The sequence below is a fragment of the Schistocerca cancellata genome, chromosome 1 (assembly GCF_023864275.1).
Source record: "Schistocerca cancellata isolate TAMUIC-IGC-003103 chromosome 1, iqSchCanc2.1, whole genome shotgun sequence".
NCBI classification, from domain to species: Eukaryota; Metazoa; Arthropoda; class Insecta; order Orthoptera; family Acrididae; genus Schistocerca; species Schistocerca cancellata.
In genome coordinates this window covers 225,223,887-225,244,074 of record NC_064626.1, presented here as the reverse complement: position 1 = coordinate 225,244,074, position 20,188 = coordinate 225,223,887, and the positions used below count along the sequence as shown (strand labels likewise).

General features: G+C 44.6%; 1 protein-coding gene across 1 annotated transcript in view; it reads left to right on the top strand.

The window, feature by feature from the left end:
• Positions 1-18,728, top strand: part of LOC126165760 (uncharacterized) — a 45,837-nt gene extending 27,109 nt beyond the window's left edge. Inside the window, exons 2-3 of the mRNA XM_049920350.1 lie at positions 9,799-10,024; positions 18,516-18,728. Coding sequence (XP_049776307.1) covers positions 9,799-10,024; positions 18,516-18,728 — 439 coding nt within the window. The remainder of the gene's footprint in view (positions 1-9,798; positions 10,025-18,515) is intronic.
• Positions 18,729-20,188: the final 1,460 nt, after the last annotated feature.

Genomic DNA, 20,188 nt, shown 5'->3' with positions numbered 1-20,188 from the left:
ACCCTATATTAGACGAGCGGGCAGAACACAGTAGTTTGTGGGAGTCGCAGAGAAAAAACAACTAAGACATTGACGTGGGAACATGTTAAGTTATCAATGATCACAATATCTGTGCGTATTACGCTAACACCATGTATGTGTAGGTTATATAGGGAGATGTATCTTGGGACATATACAACATAAATTAGAAAACGTCATGAAGGTATATATGAATTATCTGAATCGAAGCATTTAAAGGAACGAAAGCATTCCAGGCAGCCTAGTTCTCACACACACACACACACACACACACAAAAGCGCACGAGCATACAATGCACTCCATATTGCCGCATGTAGGAAGCAGTCTAGAATGCTGTACCGTCCGCACATCCGTCGTGCATATGCGGGACAGCTCGCGCTGAAAGATTGCGGCAGCGTGTCTTCCGGTTGCCGACCACTTTACTCTGACTATGTTTGTTATCCTAGAGCAAGAAAAAGTACCTCACTAAAATTTATATGCGTGTGATCACCGTACATGAAACATGATGAAAAGAAAGAAAACAAATTCCTTTCGTTAGCCTAGACCAGTTTCAATGAAACTTGGTAATGATGCCACTTACTACCATGATGTAATAGCAATGTGGCAAAGACACACCTAGCAAACCTATTTGTGGAGAAGGGTATGGAGAGCCTTTAAAGTTTTGTCCAGGCCTGAATGATTTAGGGTTATGTGAAGTAAACTTGGTACATGTATGACAATCTATCTAGAAAAACAAGTACAGTGGCACACCCCTAGCACTCCTTGGGGTGAGGTAGGCGGTAGGGGAGGAAAGGAGGTGACGTCTGAGAAAAACTATGGAAACATTGGGAAATTTCAGCTAAACGTAACACATGCAGGGTACAGATATTGTGATGACTGGGTGTTGTGTGATGTCCTTAGGTTAGTTAGGTTTAAGTAGTTCTAAGTTCTAGGGGACTGATGACCATAGCTGTTAAGTCCTATAGTGCTCAGAGCCATTTTGAACAGATATTGTGATCATTGGTACCTTAACGTGTACTCATTTCAGTGTCTTTGTTGTTTTTTTCTGTGCCTAATAGTCTTCCTGCAAATACGTCACATAATTTATTGCACGATGTCTTGTGCACAGTTGTAACGTGTCCACGATATGGGATACGCCACTCGGTATAGAATAACCGTTTTGCAACCACACGTCCACACTTCAATACCTGACTGCTGCCGTGGAGAAAATAAACATTGATGGTTTACTTGTGCCATGCGTACTTGTAGGTACTAAGAAACCTAAAAACACACAATAGCTATAATCATTAGTCTGTAAATGAAGTAAATACTCATGTAATGTTGTTCAGCACACTGTCCTCAGTCATCAATAGAAATATCTGCACTTATACCCCTAAGATCCTATATACAGCTTGTTACCTACAAAAAATACTGAGTATTTAAGACAACTTTTAACACCACTATATATAGAGCGTGGGAAGTGATAACATACAAGCATAAATCTGGAACAGCTGGCGACATTTCCGCCAAATTCGTTAGCTATGATGACCCACTATGCCCCTAACACCCTAACGGGTGAGTTGTAGGTGTCGTGGGAGAGGTAGACAAAATAAACTCAAACGAACGATATCAGCATTGAATCCACAGTTTTCAAGGTCGATAGGCTGATTGATGTCAGCCCTGTGTATATTTAAAACACAAGGGTTGGTGATGTGCTACGAAGGAATGACATGTAAAACGCTTGGAAAAACTTCGTCTACAACAAATTGTTCACTGCAGTACTAAGATCATCGACAGAAAGAAACCAGAATCTGAGTTCTGCTAACGTGTTCTTCATTTGCGTTCGTCTTCTGTCAAGAGGCTTCTTAGCGGGAAATCAATAATTTCGCCATGTTTACCTTTCATTCCTTATTCACATACGTAGTAAATGGCCGCACAGGATTTAATGTCTCTCTCCACCTAAAAGTAATGTAATCCTACAGTACCTACGCCAGCGGCAAAAAACAAACACTCACTCAAAAAAGAAAGCATAAGACAGAGAATTTAACACCTCTATAGCTTCCGTCCATCAGCTACCTTTCGTCATTAACTCGTTTTTTTCCTGCAAGAGAAATTTTATGGGAGAAAAACCTTACGTACGTAATTATTTCGATTATATTTCGTTCTACATACGCCACAACAGTCTTTTTCTCACATCTGCACTCTGAAGAATGTTTAATGTTTCCGAAACGTAAGAATCCATTTCACATGTCCAATAATTTCTGTATTAACTGCTTATAAAAAAATCGCCAAATGGCGATATTTCACGTGAGGAACCACATTTAGCGGAAATTATGTGCTTTCGGATAAACTCAGAAATGAAGAGGACCACTTATCACGTATCGTAGATGCCGTCGGCACTCGTCGTTTGTTATCGGTTTAAAAGTAATCGCATTAGAACAGCCACGCAATTTTCTTTAGTGATTTACGACACCAAATAGAAGAGAAAAACAGCCACATTTTACGTTGATAAAAGTCGCTATGGTTTCTTCCGGATCGTCCGCAAAAATACACTCACCTAAATATCAAGTCAGGTAAACCACTAGAAGAATCACTATTGAACCCGGCTGACTCATTTCATTAACCACCAACGTGCCGAACTTGCACTCATTGTCAGATTGAATTTGACTAGATAATGTGACAGTCGTCTCCAAGATAGAATCACCAGTTTCTATCAGGAAAGATACTTCAGAATTGAAAATTAACCCTCTGCATTAAGGAATTTGGGCCTCTGTCTTGTATTTCGTGTCTCTCTCGGATCTTTCTTGAGTTCAATTTTGATAGTACATTTACATTACACCCTTATTCTTTTAAATTACTTTGATTATCGTACCATTATATGAATGAAAATTTTTTCCTCAAAATTTTATCAGTGTGTCGACAACTTACTTTATCTGGGTACTTCATTTCAGACTTGCACGATTTCATTCCTCGGTAATTATCCAGATCATTTTTGGCATCTTACCTCCACTGGCAAATATATTAAATAGCTATACGTTACAGCAGTTTCTTTCATCGCTGTGGTAAGTGACTCATTTGTAAACAACTGCAGCGTTTTTCGAGTCTTTCCCCCAACTCCGGCTCCTCACAAATTTTTGCAGACACTCATGGTTCTATCCCCGGTCAGTCCTAGGACTTTTAGCTGTTAGTCACCACTTCTTTCATCTATGGTAACATTTTTAATATAAAAGGTGCCGTTTCCTCGTGGTTCGGAGTCAATGTTAAATTGAATGTCCTTAAACAAATGGCTGGATAAGTAATCCCTGCTCTTAGCCATATTTGTAATTTTTCCTGTAAGAATGGTTAGTTTCCTGAACGATTAACTTACTCAGTAGTAAAGCCGCTTTATAAAGTGGGAGAAAGGGATAACGTAGACAAATTTAGACCTACATATATGCCATCAGTGTTTGCTAAAGGTCTTGAAAAGGCTGTGTATGTAACGACAGTTGATCATTTTGTATCACATAATTTGCTGTAAAATATGCAGTTCGGCTTTAGAAGTCGTTTAACAACTGTAAACGCTAATTCTCTTTTCTCTGTGAGGTACTGGATGTATTAAACAAAAGGTTTCGAACGCTAGGCATGTTTTTCTATTTAACTAAGACGTTTGATTGTGTTGTTCACAAAAATATTGCTCCAGAAGTTGAGCCATTACGGAATACGAGTAGTAGCTCACAATTGGTTCACCTCTTACTTTAACAACAGACAACAAAAGGTCATTATTCACAGTATTGAGAATGGCTGTGATGTGAGGTCTGAGTGGGTTACAGACAAATGGCTAGGGGTACCCCAAGGATCAGTGTTGGGGCCACTCCTGTTCCTTATTTATATAAATTATATATCCTGTAGTATTTCAGGTAATTCTAAAATATTTCGGTATGCTAATGACACTAGCTTGGTAGTAAAGGATGTTGTGTGCAACATTGGTTCTGTTTCAAATAGTGCAGTTCATGACATAAATTCATGGCTTGTAGAAAATAAACTAAAGCTAAATCACAGTAAGACTCAGTTTTTACAGTTTCTAACACACAATTAAACAAAACCCGAAGTTTTAATTTCATAGAATGGGCATATGATTGATGAAACTGAACAGTTCAAATTTCTAGGTGTTCAGGTAGATAGTAAACTGTCGTGGAAAGCCCACATTCAGGATCTTGTTCAAAGACTTAATGCTAACATTTTTACTATTCGAATGGTATCTGAAGTAAGTGTTCGTTCGACACGAAAATTTATCTACTTTGCTTATTTTCATTCGCTTATGACGAACGGTATTGTATTTTGGGATAACTCTTCCATTCCCAAAGGATATTTTTGACTTAGAAATGGGTAGTTTCGGGCAATAAGAGGTGTAAGTTCGCAAACCTCTTGCCGACCCCTGTTCACTAGTCAGGGTATTCTGACATTGACTTCTCTCTCTCTCTCTCTCTCTCTCTCTCTCTCTCTCTCCCTATATATATATATATATATATATATATATATATATATATATTCTTCACTGTCGTTTCATGCTAACAATATCAGCTTATTCCCAAGAGTGAGCAGCTTTCACTCAGTCAATACTAGGCTGAAATCCAATCTGCGTTTGGATCACACTTCCTTAACTCTTGTTCAGAAAGGTATGCAGTACACTGCCGCATACATTTTCAATACGCTACCACAACAATTCAAAAATCTTAGCAGTAATCCACGCGCTTTCAAATGGAAACGGAAGAGTTTCCTCGTGGACACTCCTTCTATTCTGTTGAGAAGTTCCTTCATAAATTAAACTGATGTCATATTGTTGATTACGTTTACTTAAACGTATGGCTTGACTTTTTGGGTTCATAAGCATTTTATTTTATCTGTTATCACTTTTATATTGTAATTTCATGTACTGACAGGTTCCATGATCTTGGAATTTGCTCCTCAATTTGACTCTACGGAACTAGACGTGTAAATAAGTAAAATAAATAAAGATCGGAGGACGATACAGTATCTTCAGTAGCGTCATGCCCAAATTTGACTATGATGACAGCTATATTTTCTGAGCACTGTTAGCACATGTAGGACATTTTTTTAGATGTACTCTTTTGCTTCAACATTTTTTGTTGCAATACTGTCCACAGGTTACACAACATGGCTGAACAATAACGAAATACATAACAAGACTGTTGCTTTGTCTCACGGTCGTTCCCTTACGCCCACGTTTCGTTACCGGTAATGATTCCCGACATGAAGGACGGGTCATCCACGGTGTGCAGACGGATTTCTTGAAGACTTCAACGCGGTTTTCCTTCTGCTTTTGGACCAGCAGCTTGGGGACGAACTTGGCAGCAACACGCTACACGTTTAAATCACGTGTTAGGGTTGCCTCCTCCGTTCCATGCGACATACCGACAGTGGATTGTTCTCCGATAATCTATTGGTGTTTTACGATCAGTGATAACACGTGCAAAATTTTACCAATGTCCTTCAATGTGACAAAAAAAAACAAATTCACTAAAACTGAATTAAAGCAAAAGGTAGTAGTCATTCCGTGACGAACCGTGAAGTCCATACGTCGCTGTTTTCTGTTGCAAAATTTATCTATAATTTTGGCGGTGAAACCAGCGTTTGATACCATAGTCTTCTCAGTTTTTCTGTCTCACCATACCCTTGGAATTCGCGACAAATTCGGATAAAACGGCCAAATACCTGTGACGAGGAAGAATACAAACGTCACTGTTAATCCCAGAATCAATAACAAACACGAAGAACACAAGAACCTACTCCCTTCGGTTTCGTAACTCGCCGTCTCGAACAACATTCAAGATACACCATGTTCAACAATATTATTATTTATGTTATGATCGTCTGAAGGCATTTACCGCTGATGCGTCATTAACTGAGGTTTAATTACATGAAATCGTTCCAAAGGTGGTGTGTTTGCGATAAATCTTCATCGCCCCAAAAACAACAATAAACCTGAAGGCGCGTGTCTCATAGTACTTTTACATTGGTCTTCCAGTTCTGACTTCCCATTGGTCGCTTGGTTATAGCTCAGACGGCGCTGTGGAGATATTGCTACACCCCGTGTTATTTTCGTAGTACTGCTAGGATTGTAGCACAATTAGTGCCACTAGGGATGACATCACGTCAGAGCACAAACACTAACAGCTGCGTCTCTTCTCGAAGTGGATCATAGCACTGCTGAAATCATTTTTAGCACTCGATACGGTGGTTTCCAATTATCACGGAGAGAGCGCTACAAGACATGTTTTCGTTTATTTTGTTTGGCTATCACCACGCAATCGAATAGAAATGCCGAAATTTTACTGTGATTTATAACTCACATTCGAAGACAAATGCCATAATGTTAGTGCCATATTTACAGTGTGCTGTAACACATTAGGATATAATCATCGGCCACCACTGGTTACAAAGCTAGTCTCGAAATGTTTGGTACTCTCTCGTACATACGTTTTCTCACAGTCACCAACAAAAGGAAATGTTGTTTCCGTATGAAGTCCAGCTCAAGTGAGAACACCATCGTCGTATCTTAGCAGCATAAGTCAATTCCTTTTTTAGTTTTTGGGGATGCTAACATAATAGCTATGAAGTTGCGACAGAATACAATACAAAAAAGCAATTAAAAATTAGTTTTAAAAATGGCGTTCTGATGCCCGACAAACAGAGCTACGCTCACCCAAGTTACGGTCCGAAAATTTCAGTTTTGCTTTAAATGCTGTTCATTTTAAAGTAATGCACTGAAAGATAACTGTGTACAGCAAAAATGTTTCGTAGATTATGCAGCCATTTACATGTCCTCAATCAGTGTATAGACCAGTGGTTGTCAAACTGCAGCCCCCAAGGCCGCAACTGTTACTGCAACCCACGGTTGTCATCTAGCAAATAACAGCCGAATCCAAAAACGTCCATTGATGTTAAAAGTTTCTGAAAACAGTAGTTTTCCTGCTCAGTAACAAACAAACTACTTGTAGATACACTTATATTTATTGATGTACTTACTTTTAAATGGCGTTGGCGAATTTGGCCGTGAGCTAAGTAAAGTCGGCCGCTTTCCTGAGTTGCAGAGGGGTGAGTAGCGTAGCCAGATCGAGGATAGAGATGTGACACGGGGAATGTTTTATTGTTTGTCTTCCAGTATTGACAACTGGCGTGCGTGCACGACACGTACCGGTCCACTGCTAGTGCATAAATGTTAACACGACAGTACACGGATTCGTCAATGCACGTTCGAGACACACACATTTTGAAATGAGATGAAATGAAATGAAATGATGAAATGAAATTAAATTAAGGGTGCAGTAATACAGTGCAAGTATTAGAAGAATAATGACGTTCTCAACACTTAATAAACATTTGTGGTCGCTTCTCACATTCAATAGCGCATTTAAATATAACGAAATAGTAAGCAAACTGATGCGCAAAAGAAATTTAATTTCCTTACCGGTTTCGGGCACTGGTGCCTTTCTTCAGAAGATTATACGTATCGCATTATTTGCAGGCGCCAACAATAAGATGCATACAGTAAAATGGTTATATGGTTTATAGGGTCTATATACACACATGACCGTGGCATTTTGCTGTACGCATCTTATTGTTGGCTCTCGCAAATAATGCGATAGGTATAACCTTCTAAAGTATGGCATTAAGTGCTCGAAATCGGCAAAGAAATTAAAATTCATTTATGCAAATGGTTGCTTATTATGTTGTTATATACGACTACCATTGATGAGGATGGATAAAATACTAAATTTCAATATAAGTAGAGTTACTGTTATCATCCCTTCTCACAGAGAGCACAACAAAACTTCGTCAGGCAACAACAATACTTTGGGATCGGTCAGAGTGGCAGGGATATGAAACAGAGAACAGTAGACGCTAAGCGTTCCAAAGGATGCCGTCTTTTAACGACTACTGTTTGGGGCCGGCTGCTACCTTAACACGTCTAGTCTCATGGTGGCTCATAACATAGAAACTTATGTAGGTTACCAATTAATATAAAAACGGAACGTACGCGGCACGGCGCGATGCCCCAGGATGTCAGTATTGGCTCTTGAACAAAAAAGTTTGACGACCACCACTTTAAACGTTTCATCAGTTCCGCTTTCTATGGGCAACTAATAAGACACTAATCGCATACGCAAAGGGGTCGAAATGAGGTAACGTCCGGTACGTATGCAACACACCCAACGTACATGTAACGCGGTTGCGATCTTAACTGACCAAAGCTACTAGGAAATCTACACCACTGGCCATTAAAATTGCTACACCACGAAGATGACGTGCTACTGTCGCGAAATTTAACCGACAGGAAGAAGATGCTGTGATATGTAAATGATTACCTTTTCAGAGCATCCACACAAGGTTGGCACCGGTGGCGACACCCGCAACCTGCTGACATGAGGAAAGTTTCCAACCGATTTCTCCTACACAGACAACAGTTGACTGGCGCTGCATGGCGTACCATCATGTTTCCGACTCTGATAAAGGTCGGATTGTAGCCTATCGCGATTGCGGTTCATCGTATCGCGGCATTGCTGCTCGCGTTGGTCGAGATCCAGTGACTGTAAGCAGAATATGGAATCGGTGGGTTCAGGAGGGTAACACGGAACGCCTTGCTGCATCCCAACGGCCTCGTATCACTAGCAGTCGAGATGAAAGGCATCCACATGGCTGTAACGGATAGTGCAGCCACTTCTCGATCCCTGAGTCAGGAGATGGGGACGTTTGCAAGACAACAACCATCTTCACGAACAGTTCGACGACGTTTGCAGCAACGTGGACTATCAGCTCGGAGACCATGGCTGCGGCTACCCTTGACGCTGCATCACAGGCAGGAGCGCCTGCGATGGTGTACTCAACGACGAACCTGGGTTCACGAATGGGGAAACGTCATTTTTTCGGATGAATACAGGTTCTGTTTACAGCATCATGATGGTCACATCCGTGTTTGGCGACATCGCGGTGAACGTACATTGGAAGCGTGTATTCGTCATCACCATACTGGCATATCACCCGGCGTGATGATATGGGGTGCCATTGGTTGCACGTCTCGGTCGTCTCTTGTTCGCACTGACGGCACTTTGAACAGTGGACGTTACATTTCAGATGTGTTACGACCCGTGGCTCTACCCTTCCTTCGATCCCTGAGAAACCATACATTTCAGCAGGATAATGCACGGCCGCATATTGCAGGTCCTGTACGGGCCCTTCTGGATACAGAAAATGTTCGACTGCTGCCCTGGCCAGCACATTCTCCAGATCTCTCACCATTTGAAAACCTCTGGTCAATGGTGGCCGAGTAACTGGCTCGTCACAATGCGCCACTCACTACTCTTGATGAACTGTGGTGTCGTGTTGAAGCTGCATGGGCAGCTGTACCTGTACACGCCGTCCAAGCTCTGTTTGACTCAATGCCCAGGCGTATCAAGGCCGTTATTACGGCCAGAGGTGGTTGTTCTGGGTACTGATTTTTCAGGATCTATGCACCCAAATTGCGTGAAAATGTAATCACATGTCAGTTCTAGTATACTATATTTGTGCAATGAATACCCGTTTATCATCTACATTTCTTCTTGGTGCAGCATTTTTAATGGCCAGTAGTGTACCATAGTCTACACTTACTTACGGTAGCCTATGTTAGTTTCATGTCACCTCTGACATGGATACTCGCAGAACTGCCTACGTACAAAGTCATCTCGACGTTTATTGGCGCCCGTGCTAAGTGTCCACGTCGGTGTTGTGGACGTGGACGCGGGCACCTGCGCTTAGCGCAGTGCCGCCAGTGTGTTTGCTGGGGACGTGCGGCCGCCCTGGGGTAGTCCCACTGCCGCCGCGGAGCCACGATTGCCCCCATATAACCGCGGCGCGGCGCGCCGGCCCGCGCCAGTCGTAAAGACAACGACCGCCGCCCGCGCCGCCCCCGCCGCCCGCGCCGCCCCCGGGGGCTTGTTATGGAGGGCGGCGCGGCGGCCGATCTTGTTTCATCTGTTGCTGCGCGTCGTAAAGCGCCGCCGCCTCCGCCGGTCCCAGTATAAACACGGCGCCGGCCCGCCTTATCGCTTCCGGCAATCACTGACTGCGCGCTTTCCCCTTTTCTTAACGTCGCGTGCACTTGTGTGCGCCGCGGCTAACTTCTGCCGAAACCACAGAACTGGCCTCCGGGACTGGCCTTTGTTAATATCTTAGTTCACCACGAGCTCGTTTGTGTCACAACAAATCTAATTACGTGGCATAAAGAGGACACGAGACATGACAGAACAATTCATTTATGAGACCATTCGTTATCCTAGGTACAGGGTGCGGCAAAACGGTGACCCATTTTAAGCATTTTATTTGTCCATGAGACATGGCCGTAAAATACACCAGTGCTTTACAGCCATTCTTAGACCAGTCAGACATTGACCTTCCCCTCCCTCCCCCCCCCCCCCTCCCAATCTCTGCCGTCTGTTACTCCAGCCCCCTCACCCACATGATCACCAACTTTAGCACCTAACTAAACATTAAAATGAAAGTCTTTCCTTGGATACTTTTATTTTTAAGATGATGAAAGATGAATGATACTTACTTTACGAGCGTGTATAGGGGGGAGTTGTGTATGATGAATGATAAGGAAATTTGTGGTACGTCGCAAGTGCAGCCCACAACTCCTTCTGAGATAAGAAAACTAACCATCCACAGTGATGATAGACACTTGATACGAACCATATTTCCCCTGTGCCACTTGCTCAAAATGGTTCAAATGGCTCGAAGCACTATGGGACTTAACATCTGAGGTCATCATTCCCCTAGACTTAGAACTACTTAAACCTAAGTAACCTGAGGACATCACACACATCCATGCCTGAGGCAGGATTCGAACCTAGGACCATAGCAGGAGCGCGGTTCCGGACTGAAGCGCCTAGAACCGCTCGGCCACAGTGGCCGGCGCCACTTGCTCCATTGTGGTACTTGCTTGACCTGCACACTGCAACCACACTGAAAATCAAACAAGTTCAGACGTGTCCACTGTATTCACTGTTCGTAAATCACTTGATTATTGCACTACTTACTTCCCAACTGGGAGAAACCAGAAGACTTCGGGCTATTAATGCTTTGCATACAATCACTCTAACAACAACAACAATAATATTAATACTCTGTACAGCACTGTAGTAGCCCATACATAGTTGCTGCTGTGACGTGTTGTCGTTCCGTAGATAGTAATGAAGCAATCTATGGACTTTTTTTCACTTGTTGCTTGTGTTTCCTGACCCACCCTCTGATTCTTTATGGTGGGTCGTTATATGCCACTTGGCCGCTGTGACTGGGTTCGAGGTCCGGAGTGGCTAGTGAGACACCACCCCGACTCCCGTGCCCACTCATACCGTTGCCCGTGCCCCGCCACATGGAGGCGGGCTCTATTGCTTTATATATGTTCAGTTATTTTTCCTTGTTGTGTAGCATTTATGTAACATTACAAATAACATAACAGAAACAGGAAAGAGAAAAAGAAATGAATTTGGTATTTAAGAAGAATTTAAGCAGAAGATAGGAAAGTGTATAGAATGAGAAGCCAACTTATGCGTGGGTGGCAGTCAGAGTCTTGGAATGACCAAGTCGTTGGCCGCCACTCACAGTTCCCTTTCTATATCTACCATACTTAAACTAACATAGTGCCAAGGAAAGACAAACAAAAGGCACCCCGTGTCTTCACAGGGTGATGCAACTTATTCTTTACATTTGTACAATTGTGGTGCAGTTGATTTGCATATGTCGTGACACGTGCACCTCTTTTTGGGCTTTTCAAGTGTACTTGGTTGCCATTCTCGATTCTTTATATATATTTACCGTTGATGGGATAACATTGACCAGGAGGGATATGGAAGAAATGGATATGAACGAGGGAGACGTGCACAAGAAGGATATGCACCTCCCGATTCTGCGAGCAACCCAGCCTGGACGGTGGTTTCCCCCATCTACATTAATGGATCCGTCGGGTTGGGCTCAGCTAAGAGGGAGCACAATTAAGATCCTTCCATCCAGGCAGTGTGTCGCTGCTCACCAGGAGGCGTAGGTTCCTGGGATGGGCACCCAACTTTAAGTTCCTTCTCGATTGCAGGACATGGGGTGCTACTTAATGTTTACCTATATACAGTTGTGGTGCTGCTTGTTTATTGATGTGTGTGTGTTTGTGTAAGTTCATGCACGTGGTATTGGTTTTTCCGGACCATTTGTGCTGTCACGCAGATTGCCACTATAGGTCATCAACGTGAGACGCCTCGATATCTGAATCGTTACTAGGATCAGTACCCGTACCTTCTTGTCCCTAGGTGTCAGTCATGTTGTCCACCCCATGGGCACCCTGCTGTCTACATCCACCGAGTTGCCTTCTATAGGGTCTGCTGGGTAGGTACTCTGTATCCAGGGTCCTAGAAGTTTCGTCAGTCAGTGTGTTGAGTTTAGTGCACCGGCCCGGGTCGCGTAGTGTTGCGTTCAGTTCGTTCTGAGTGTTCAGGTGGTTGACATGTAATGTGTGTCTCATGTTTGTGCGATGCCCGCAGAAAAGGGCTATGTGTTCTGGGGAACCTTCTTCCCCACATGTGCATCTAGTAGTCTGTTGCAGACTCACGCGGCTCAGGTGCGTGGGATAAGGTCCGTGTCCCGTGTGAAAATGTACCATACCGCGGCTGGGATCGACATGCTTTCATTTTAGTCGCTCCCTGATATCGGGGAAGAAGTTGTAGACTCGTCGGCCCTTATCGCTGTTGGCCCACTCGCTCTGCCAGGTATCCACTCGTGATGCTTTGAGTTGACGTGTTGTCTCATACGGTACACCAGTGATCTGCCGAACATGGTCCAGTCTCCCCATCTGAGGCCAGTACATTGCCGCACTGTACCTGATGCTTATAGCTATCGGAAAGATTCCCATCACAACACACCGTGCATCGACTGATGTTGTGTTGAAAGCCCCTGTTACTCGAAGCAGGACGCCTCTTTGCCCACGACGTACGACAGTTCTGTGGGCCCACATGCTGGCTGCAAAGCGTAGTACTGACTCGAATAGAGCGCAATGGTATGTCCGTATAACTGACAGTGGTAGCCTATATTGTTCCGAATTTAGCCTTGCCAGTTTATGTAGTATTTTTTCTGCTTTGTCTTTGAAAATTCGTATGTGTTCATAGAAGTTCAATCGTTCGTCTATGTATACTTCTAGGTAGCGTGTGACTATTGATCTTCTTATGTTTGTGTCCCCGTTTTTGACTATTGGCTTCCTATGCAGGATACCCTTTAGCAATGTGTAGGTTGTTTTATTTTCTGCTACCCTGAGCTTGTTGTTTGTGCACCATTGGGTGATTGTTCGAAGTGTTTCATTGGATCTGTCTTCTAGCTGGGCACGGTTATTAGCTGACACTGCCACAAGCAGGTCATCAGCATAGGCGACAACTCCATCTGTCGTATTGTGCTCCTCGAATAGCTGCAGGGGCGGCTCTATCATTATGTCTCAGAAGATGGGGCCGCAGATTGACCCTTATGGACAGCCTTTTGTAATACATTTGATTACTTTCTGGTTATCCATGTGCCAAACGACCGTTCTGTCTAAGCAATAGTCTACAAAGCTATTATATAGAGACTCCGGTACCTGCAGGTGTCTGAGCCTTTTGAACTAAGCCGGCCACCATCGCTTGTCGAATGCGCCCGAGATATCTATCATGATGGCTAGAATGTATTTTGCAGGTGTGTTGTATATTATTTGTAGTGCTCTGTTTATTGCGTCATCTATTGATTTCCCTTCCCGAAATCCGGTTCAACCCTGCGACCGGCCATCCTGAGTTAGGTTTTCCGTGACTTCCCTAAATCGCTCCAGGCAAATGACAGGAATGGTTCCTTTTGAAGGGCACGGCCGACTTCCTTCCCCGTCCTTCCATAATCTGATGAGACCTATGACCTCGCTGTTGACGGCCGGAGTGGCCAAGCGCTTCTAGGCGCTTCAGTCTGGAACCGCGCGACCGCTACGGTCGCAGGTTCGAATCCTGCCTCGGGCATGGATGTGTGTGTTGTCCTTAGGTTATTTAGGTTTAAGTAGTTCTAAGTTTTAGGGGACTGATGACCTCAGATTTTAAGTCCCATAGTGCTCAGAGCCACTTTTTTTTAACCTCGCTTTCTGGTCTCCTTCCTCAAACAACCCAACCCTACAGCATCTTCCCACAACCTCCACCACTACTGCTCTCCTTGTGTGTGTCCTGCCATCTGTGCATCTACCGGCCACGGTATTCTGCACCGAGTGTATTTGCGAATCGACTATATTCAGTGTTAACACTGCTGTAACATCGCCAGAATCTCTAGAGGTGAGCATGTGTTTTGACTCTCCGAGAAAGAGAGATAAATAAAAACGGAAATTACGGAATTTGACGATTTTGACAAAAATAGTGCATATTGCTGTACTTCGACTGTACAGGAGAGGTGAGTATCCGAAAGCTAGAAAAATACAGCGTGATCGCCGTGAAAAACTTAATTGTTCCTACTCGGAGACCTCCATTATATTAGTCTTCACCACTCACTTGCTTTTTGATTCACGGGAGTTGTGTGTAAAGTACGCTTACTGTGTGCTGAGGTCAATAAATAGCCTTGTAGAATACTTCGGTAAAATTTGGGTTTCACAAAACCACCAGCAAAAACATTAGCGGAAATATTTGCCTGAAAGTACCTGCAGTTACTTTTGTGTAGCGTCTGTCGGCTATTTCGGTGATGGGAGGAGTGACGAAGGATCAGTAAGACTTGCACATAAAAATACTTCAGGGGGTAATGGAGAACTCATTACCCACAGTATAGAGCCAGCTCATCCCACGTTGTATGAGAAAATATCTGTTTACGCAAAGGTGACGCCTTCGTCTCCGTGCTACAGAAAGTCGTCATTACATTCCCTGACCAAACTAATAAATAAGCACGTGTTCCTGATGCTCAAAACAGTTCATTGCTTGAGGAATATCGATAATGAGACGGAATCTTTGCTTTACCAGCTACTTCCTCTGCCGAAGGTTGACGAAATACTAGCAGGGTCTTGGAGTTATTGTGATTAATGTTTGTTGTCCTCCAAACCGGCAGTACATCCACCTTTCAGTGTTCTATATTGTATGGTGCACCGAAGACGTGCAGCTTTTTGTGCTGCTGCGAGCACTGCCAGTGGCTGGGATACGCGACTCCAAATGTTCGTGGCACTGAGATCTATCCGTTGCGTTCCCTCGAAAACAGGTTGAGATGGACTTGGATTTGCTGACCGCAGCACTTCCTGGCAGATTTGAAACAAGCTGTCATTGATTAGGTGTGACATTCTTGCCCAGTCCCTGTTGGTTGGGATCCACGACCACTATTCTTACACTGTGTTACATACGAGTGGTACGCCATTCGTTCTATACACATTGGATGGTCCGTGATGATACCTGAACATATCGGGAAACCTCATTGGCCGGCCGGAGTGGCCGTGTGGTTCTAGGCGCTACAGTCTGGAACCGAGCGACCGCTACGGTCGCAGGTTCGAATCCGGCTTCGGGCATGGATGTGTGTGTGATGTCCTTAGGTTAGTTGGGTTTAATTAGTTCTAAGTTCTAGGCGACTGATGACCTCAGAAGTTAAGTCCCATAGTGCTCAGAGCCATTTGAACCATTTTTTTGATACCTCATTCATGATGTGGTCATGCGGACGTGCAAGTATAATAGCTCCGTTCCATCATTCAGAAAAATAGGATGACTTATTCAAGAAAAACAGCTTCACAAATTGGGTGCTCCTTGTACAAGCAGTTATTAGGCTTGGCACTGACTGATAAGAGTTGTTGGATGTTCTCATGAGAGACACGGTGCGAAATTTTGTCCAATTGGTGCGTCAGATCGTCCCAATCCCGAGCTGGTTGAAGGATCCTGCCCACAATGTTCCAAATGTTCTCAATTGGTGAGAGATCCGGCGACCTTCTTCGCCAAGGTAAGGTTTGGCAATCACAAAGAAAAAAGTAAAAACTTTCGCTGCGTGCATTATCTTGCCTAAATGTAAGCTCGGTTTGGTTTGCCATTGAGAGCAACCAAACTGGGCATAGAATATCGTCGAGACATTGCACTGCTGTCAGCGTGCTGCGGATGATAGCCAAAGGGGTCCTAGTAAGGAAAAAAAAGGGCGTCCCAGGCAATCACTCCGGGTTGTCGATTCGTATGGCAGGCGATAGTCAGGTTGGTATCCCACCACTGGCCTGGGCGTCTGCAGACATGTCTTCGCTGGTCATCGCGGTTCATTTCGAAGCGGGACTCAACACTGAAGACAGTTCTGCTCCAGTCAGTGATATTCCAGATAGAAGACGTGTCTAGAGTTACCAGACAACCAGGAGAGGTGGTGCCATTCTTTTTCATAGCTTTTTAACCTCGGCATCATTACAGCTCAACGGTACATCGGCGATATTCTACGACCCGTTTTGTTGCCTTTCAGGGCGAGCCACCCTGAGCCTATGTTTAAGTAATCGAGAGTTTCTACTGCTTGTCTTCGTGTTTGCTGAACCATACCTTGGGCAGCAAAGTCCCCGGATCTCTCCCCAACTGAGAATGTTAGGAGCATCGTGGTCAGGTCCCTTCAATCAGCACTGTATTTTGACGATTTAATGCAGCAACTGGACAGAATTTAGCACGATGTCCTTCGTGAGGATATCAAACAACTCTCTGTCTATGCCGTCGCGTGGAGTGGCCGTGCGGTTCAAATTGTTCAACTGGCTCTGAGCACTATGGGACTTAACATCTGAGGTCATCAGTCCCCTAGAACTTAGAATTTTATTCGACTGCATCCGTGGCTTTACTACCGACATGACAGATTCAAGACCATTGTTTTCACATTGTATGTTTGCTCTGCTGTTTCCCTCAAGTAAACGTATTATAATAAGTGAATTAGTTAATGAAAATTTGCCCTTATTGCCCTTAAAGAACATCAAGTTTTTGTTTTGTTTTCTATTGCTGGCGCTGCTTTCAATTCTCAATAAATATCTTTATTTCTTTAATAATGCACATATTATATTACTATCCAGAAAAACTTAAATTTCTTATCATTACTGAATCTCATCACAGTGTAACACGTGTTGGACTGTGACGATAACAACTATGATGTAGCTTCCAGTTTGCGAAATTGGCGGCTGTTCAGGGGAGGTTCAAATGGTTCAAATGGCTCTGAGCACTATGGGACTTAACTTCTATGGTCATCAGTCCCCTAGAACTGAGAACTACTTAAACCTAACTAACCTAAGGACAGCACACAACACCCAGCCATCACGAGGCAGAGAAAATCCCTGACCCCGCCGGGAATCGAACCCGGGAACCCGGGCGTGGGAAGCGAGAACGCTACCGCACGACCACGAGATGCGGGCTTTAGGGGAGGGCCATACACTATGTCAGTAACCTAAGAACATCACACACATCCATGCCCGAAGCAGGATTCGAAACTGCGACCGTAGCAGTCGCGCGGTTCCGGACTGAAGCGCCTAGAACCGCTCGGCCACCGCGGCCGGCCTCTCGTGCGGTTTGAGGTACCATGTTTCGGACTGCGCGGCCGTTCCCGCCGGAGGTTGAAGTCCACCCTCGGGCATGGGTATGTGTACTTTTATTCTTAACACAAGTTTGGTTAATTTACTTTAAGTAGTGTGCAAGTCTAGGGACCGACGACCTCAGCAGTTTGGTCTCTTAAGTATTCACAAACATTTGAACATGTGCCTACGCCAAGCCGAACACGGCTTGAATATGAGCCAGAGGTGGACCAATACGTAAGTGACCTGCTCAGTTTGTGATGCTCCTTCTCTTGAATAACTCATCCCATTTTTCTGACGCTGTAAGCAATTGTTAGTCTTTACATGTACATCACATTTACTGATTTCCAGACCATTCCGATAATTCCTACGTGGTGCGTCTTTCTTTGTCTTTGAGTGTACTTTACGGGCCAGTCTTATTGTGCCCACCCTGTATTTTCCCCTTGAGCTTAGGATCCCCAGGTGGTCCCATCCTGGACGCCGGCCGCGGTGGCCGTGCGGTTCTAGGCGCTTCAGTTCGGAACCACACGGCTGCTACGGTCGCAGGTTCGAATCCTGCCTCGGGCATGGATGTGTGTGATGTTCCATGTTTAAGTAGTTCTAAGTCTAGGGGACTGATGACTTCAGATGTTAAGTCGCATAGCGCCTAGAGCCATCTGAACCATCCTGGACGCACATGTCACTCGTTTTTCCATGGAGGTATGCCACTAAGAGAGGGGCGTATACACATGCTGAAGTTCCGTACGGCGGTAAGATACAGCTCTGAGTCGCCGAGACAAAATAAAAGTTTCCAGTTTCGCAGCCGATTTGCCGCGAGACGGCTTCTATCGACACTGCGATATGAACTTCCGTCTACCTCAAGAGTGAACAACATACGCCCTGCAAAGACGTGGTCAGTGGGAAACGGGAGATCCGTATCGCGTCCGCGAAAATGTTGTTATCAGGAAACGCTCGGCGTCTAAACAGAGTGGAGGAGGGCCCGGCGAGGAGTGGGTCGCAGCTGGCCGTGAAGAGGCGCTCGCTGCCGGAGTGGCTGTCGCCGCGGGGGCGACGGGGGGCGGCGGGGGCGGAGGCCGCTTCTTTTATTTATCGCCAAACGGGCAGGAGGCGGCGGGGGCGGCAGCGGCTGCGCGTGGCGCGGCAATTCAATTAATGGAATGTGCCGGCCTCTTGGAATGAAATGTCTGGGTCCCGGCGGGAGCCGTCCCTAGGGCAGCCGACACACTGTGCCGAAACAAACGCGCCGCGCCGGCCTGCCCTCAAACTCCCAAACACTAATGGCATTGGGAGGGCCTCGGGGCAGGCTGGACACACAGGTGTGCGGCGGGCCGCTGCGCTTGACGGACGATGACCGCTTCCTCCTGCCTCATCACCCGTACTCCAGTTTACGATGCTCGTTATTACAATTGCAACTCCAGGAAGGACAGCAAGTGACGAAATTGTTCGTATTCTGCGTTTATAGTATAGTGGGAAGACTACATCATTACACGTACTAGTGACGGGGAAAACCATCCCTTTAAGAACCGACACTGGTATTTCAATTCTGAATAACCCGTAGCCGGCCGCAGTGGCCGTGCGGTTCTGGGCGCTACAGTCTGGAGCCGAGCGACCGCCACGGTCGCAGGTTCGAATCCTGCCTCGGGCATGGATGCGTGTAATGTCCTTAGGTTAGTTAGGTTTAATTAGTTCTAAATTCTAGGCGACTGATGACCTCAGAAATTAAGTCGCATAGTGCTCAGAGCCATTTTTTGAATAACCCGTATTTTTCAGTATTTGTTTGGTCTCGGTAATAACAGGTGTTTTTTATTATTTTCCACTAATAAGCGAGTAAAAAATGAAAACATCAATGAGGCATAACAGCAATGCTACATTTTTTCGTAAATTTTTTTAAATAACCCTTTAAAGAAAAGAGTAATTTTCATTCGTAAGATCTGCACTGTTTGAATATTGCGTTATTGCAGACAGTATGAAAAGCGGCCAGTGGTATTTTAATAACAATGCCGACAGAAACTAGCAACAAACACATGGTATAACAACTAGTTGCTGAGACAATGATGTCCCTGTTGCCATGTACCGTGGCTTACTGTACGCGTGCACGTGCAGTGCGTAAGACTTCATTTGCCTCCAACTAGTGTATACGGTAGTCTCCCGTTGTCATCACCGTACATCCGCTGCACTGCAGATTGGCACCAACGCGAATTTGGAAATATTTTTCAAATGGCTCTGAGCACTATGGGACTTAACATCTGAGGTCATCTGTCCCCTAGAACTTAGGACTATCGCAGAAGGAACGTCCCCATTGCACAACCTCGTTCAAACTCAGTGTGGTACTGATAATGCCATCTTCGTCGCCTTAAAGCCATTGTTGATTAACATCAACTCATCATGTCAATCTCGAAGGTAACTAACTCCCACGACAATTGTTGGGTGTATGTAAAGCGAATCTGATTTGCTTCCCCATAGTGGAGCTACAGGGTGTCCAGAAAAGGGCTCCCTGATTTCAAAATTAAATATCTCGAAAACAAAGATCGATAGAGGAATGCAGTAAACGGTATGTTTATTGTGAAAGCTGTAAGAAGTTTATACAGCAGTTACAAAAGCTGCTAACAGATGCCGCTGTACTCTGTACAGCTCATATC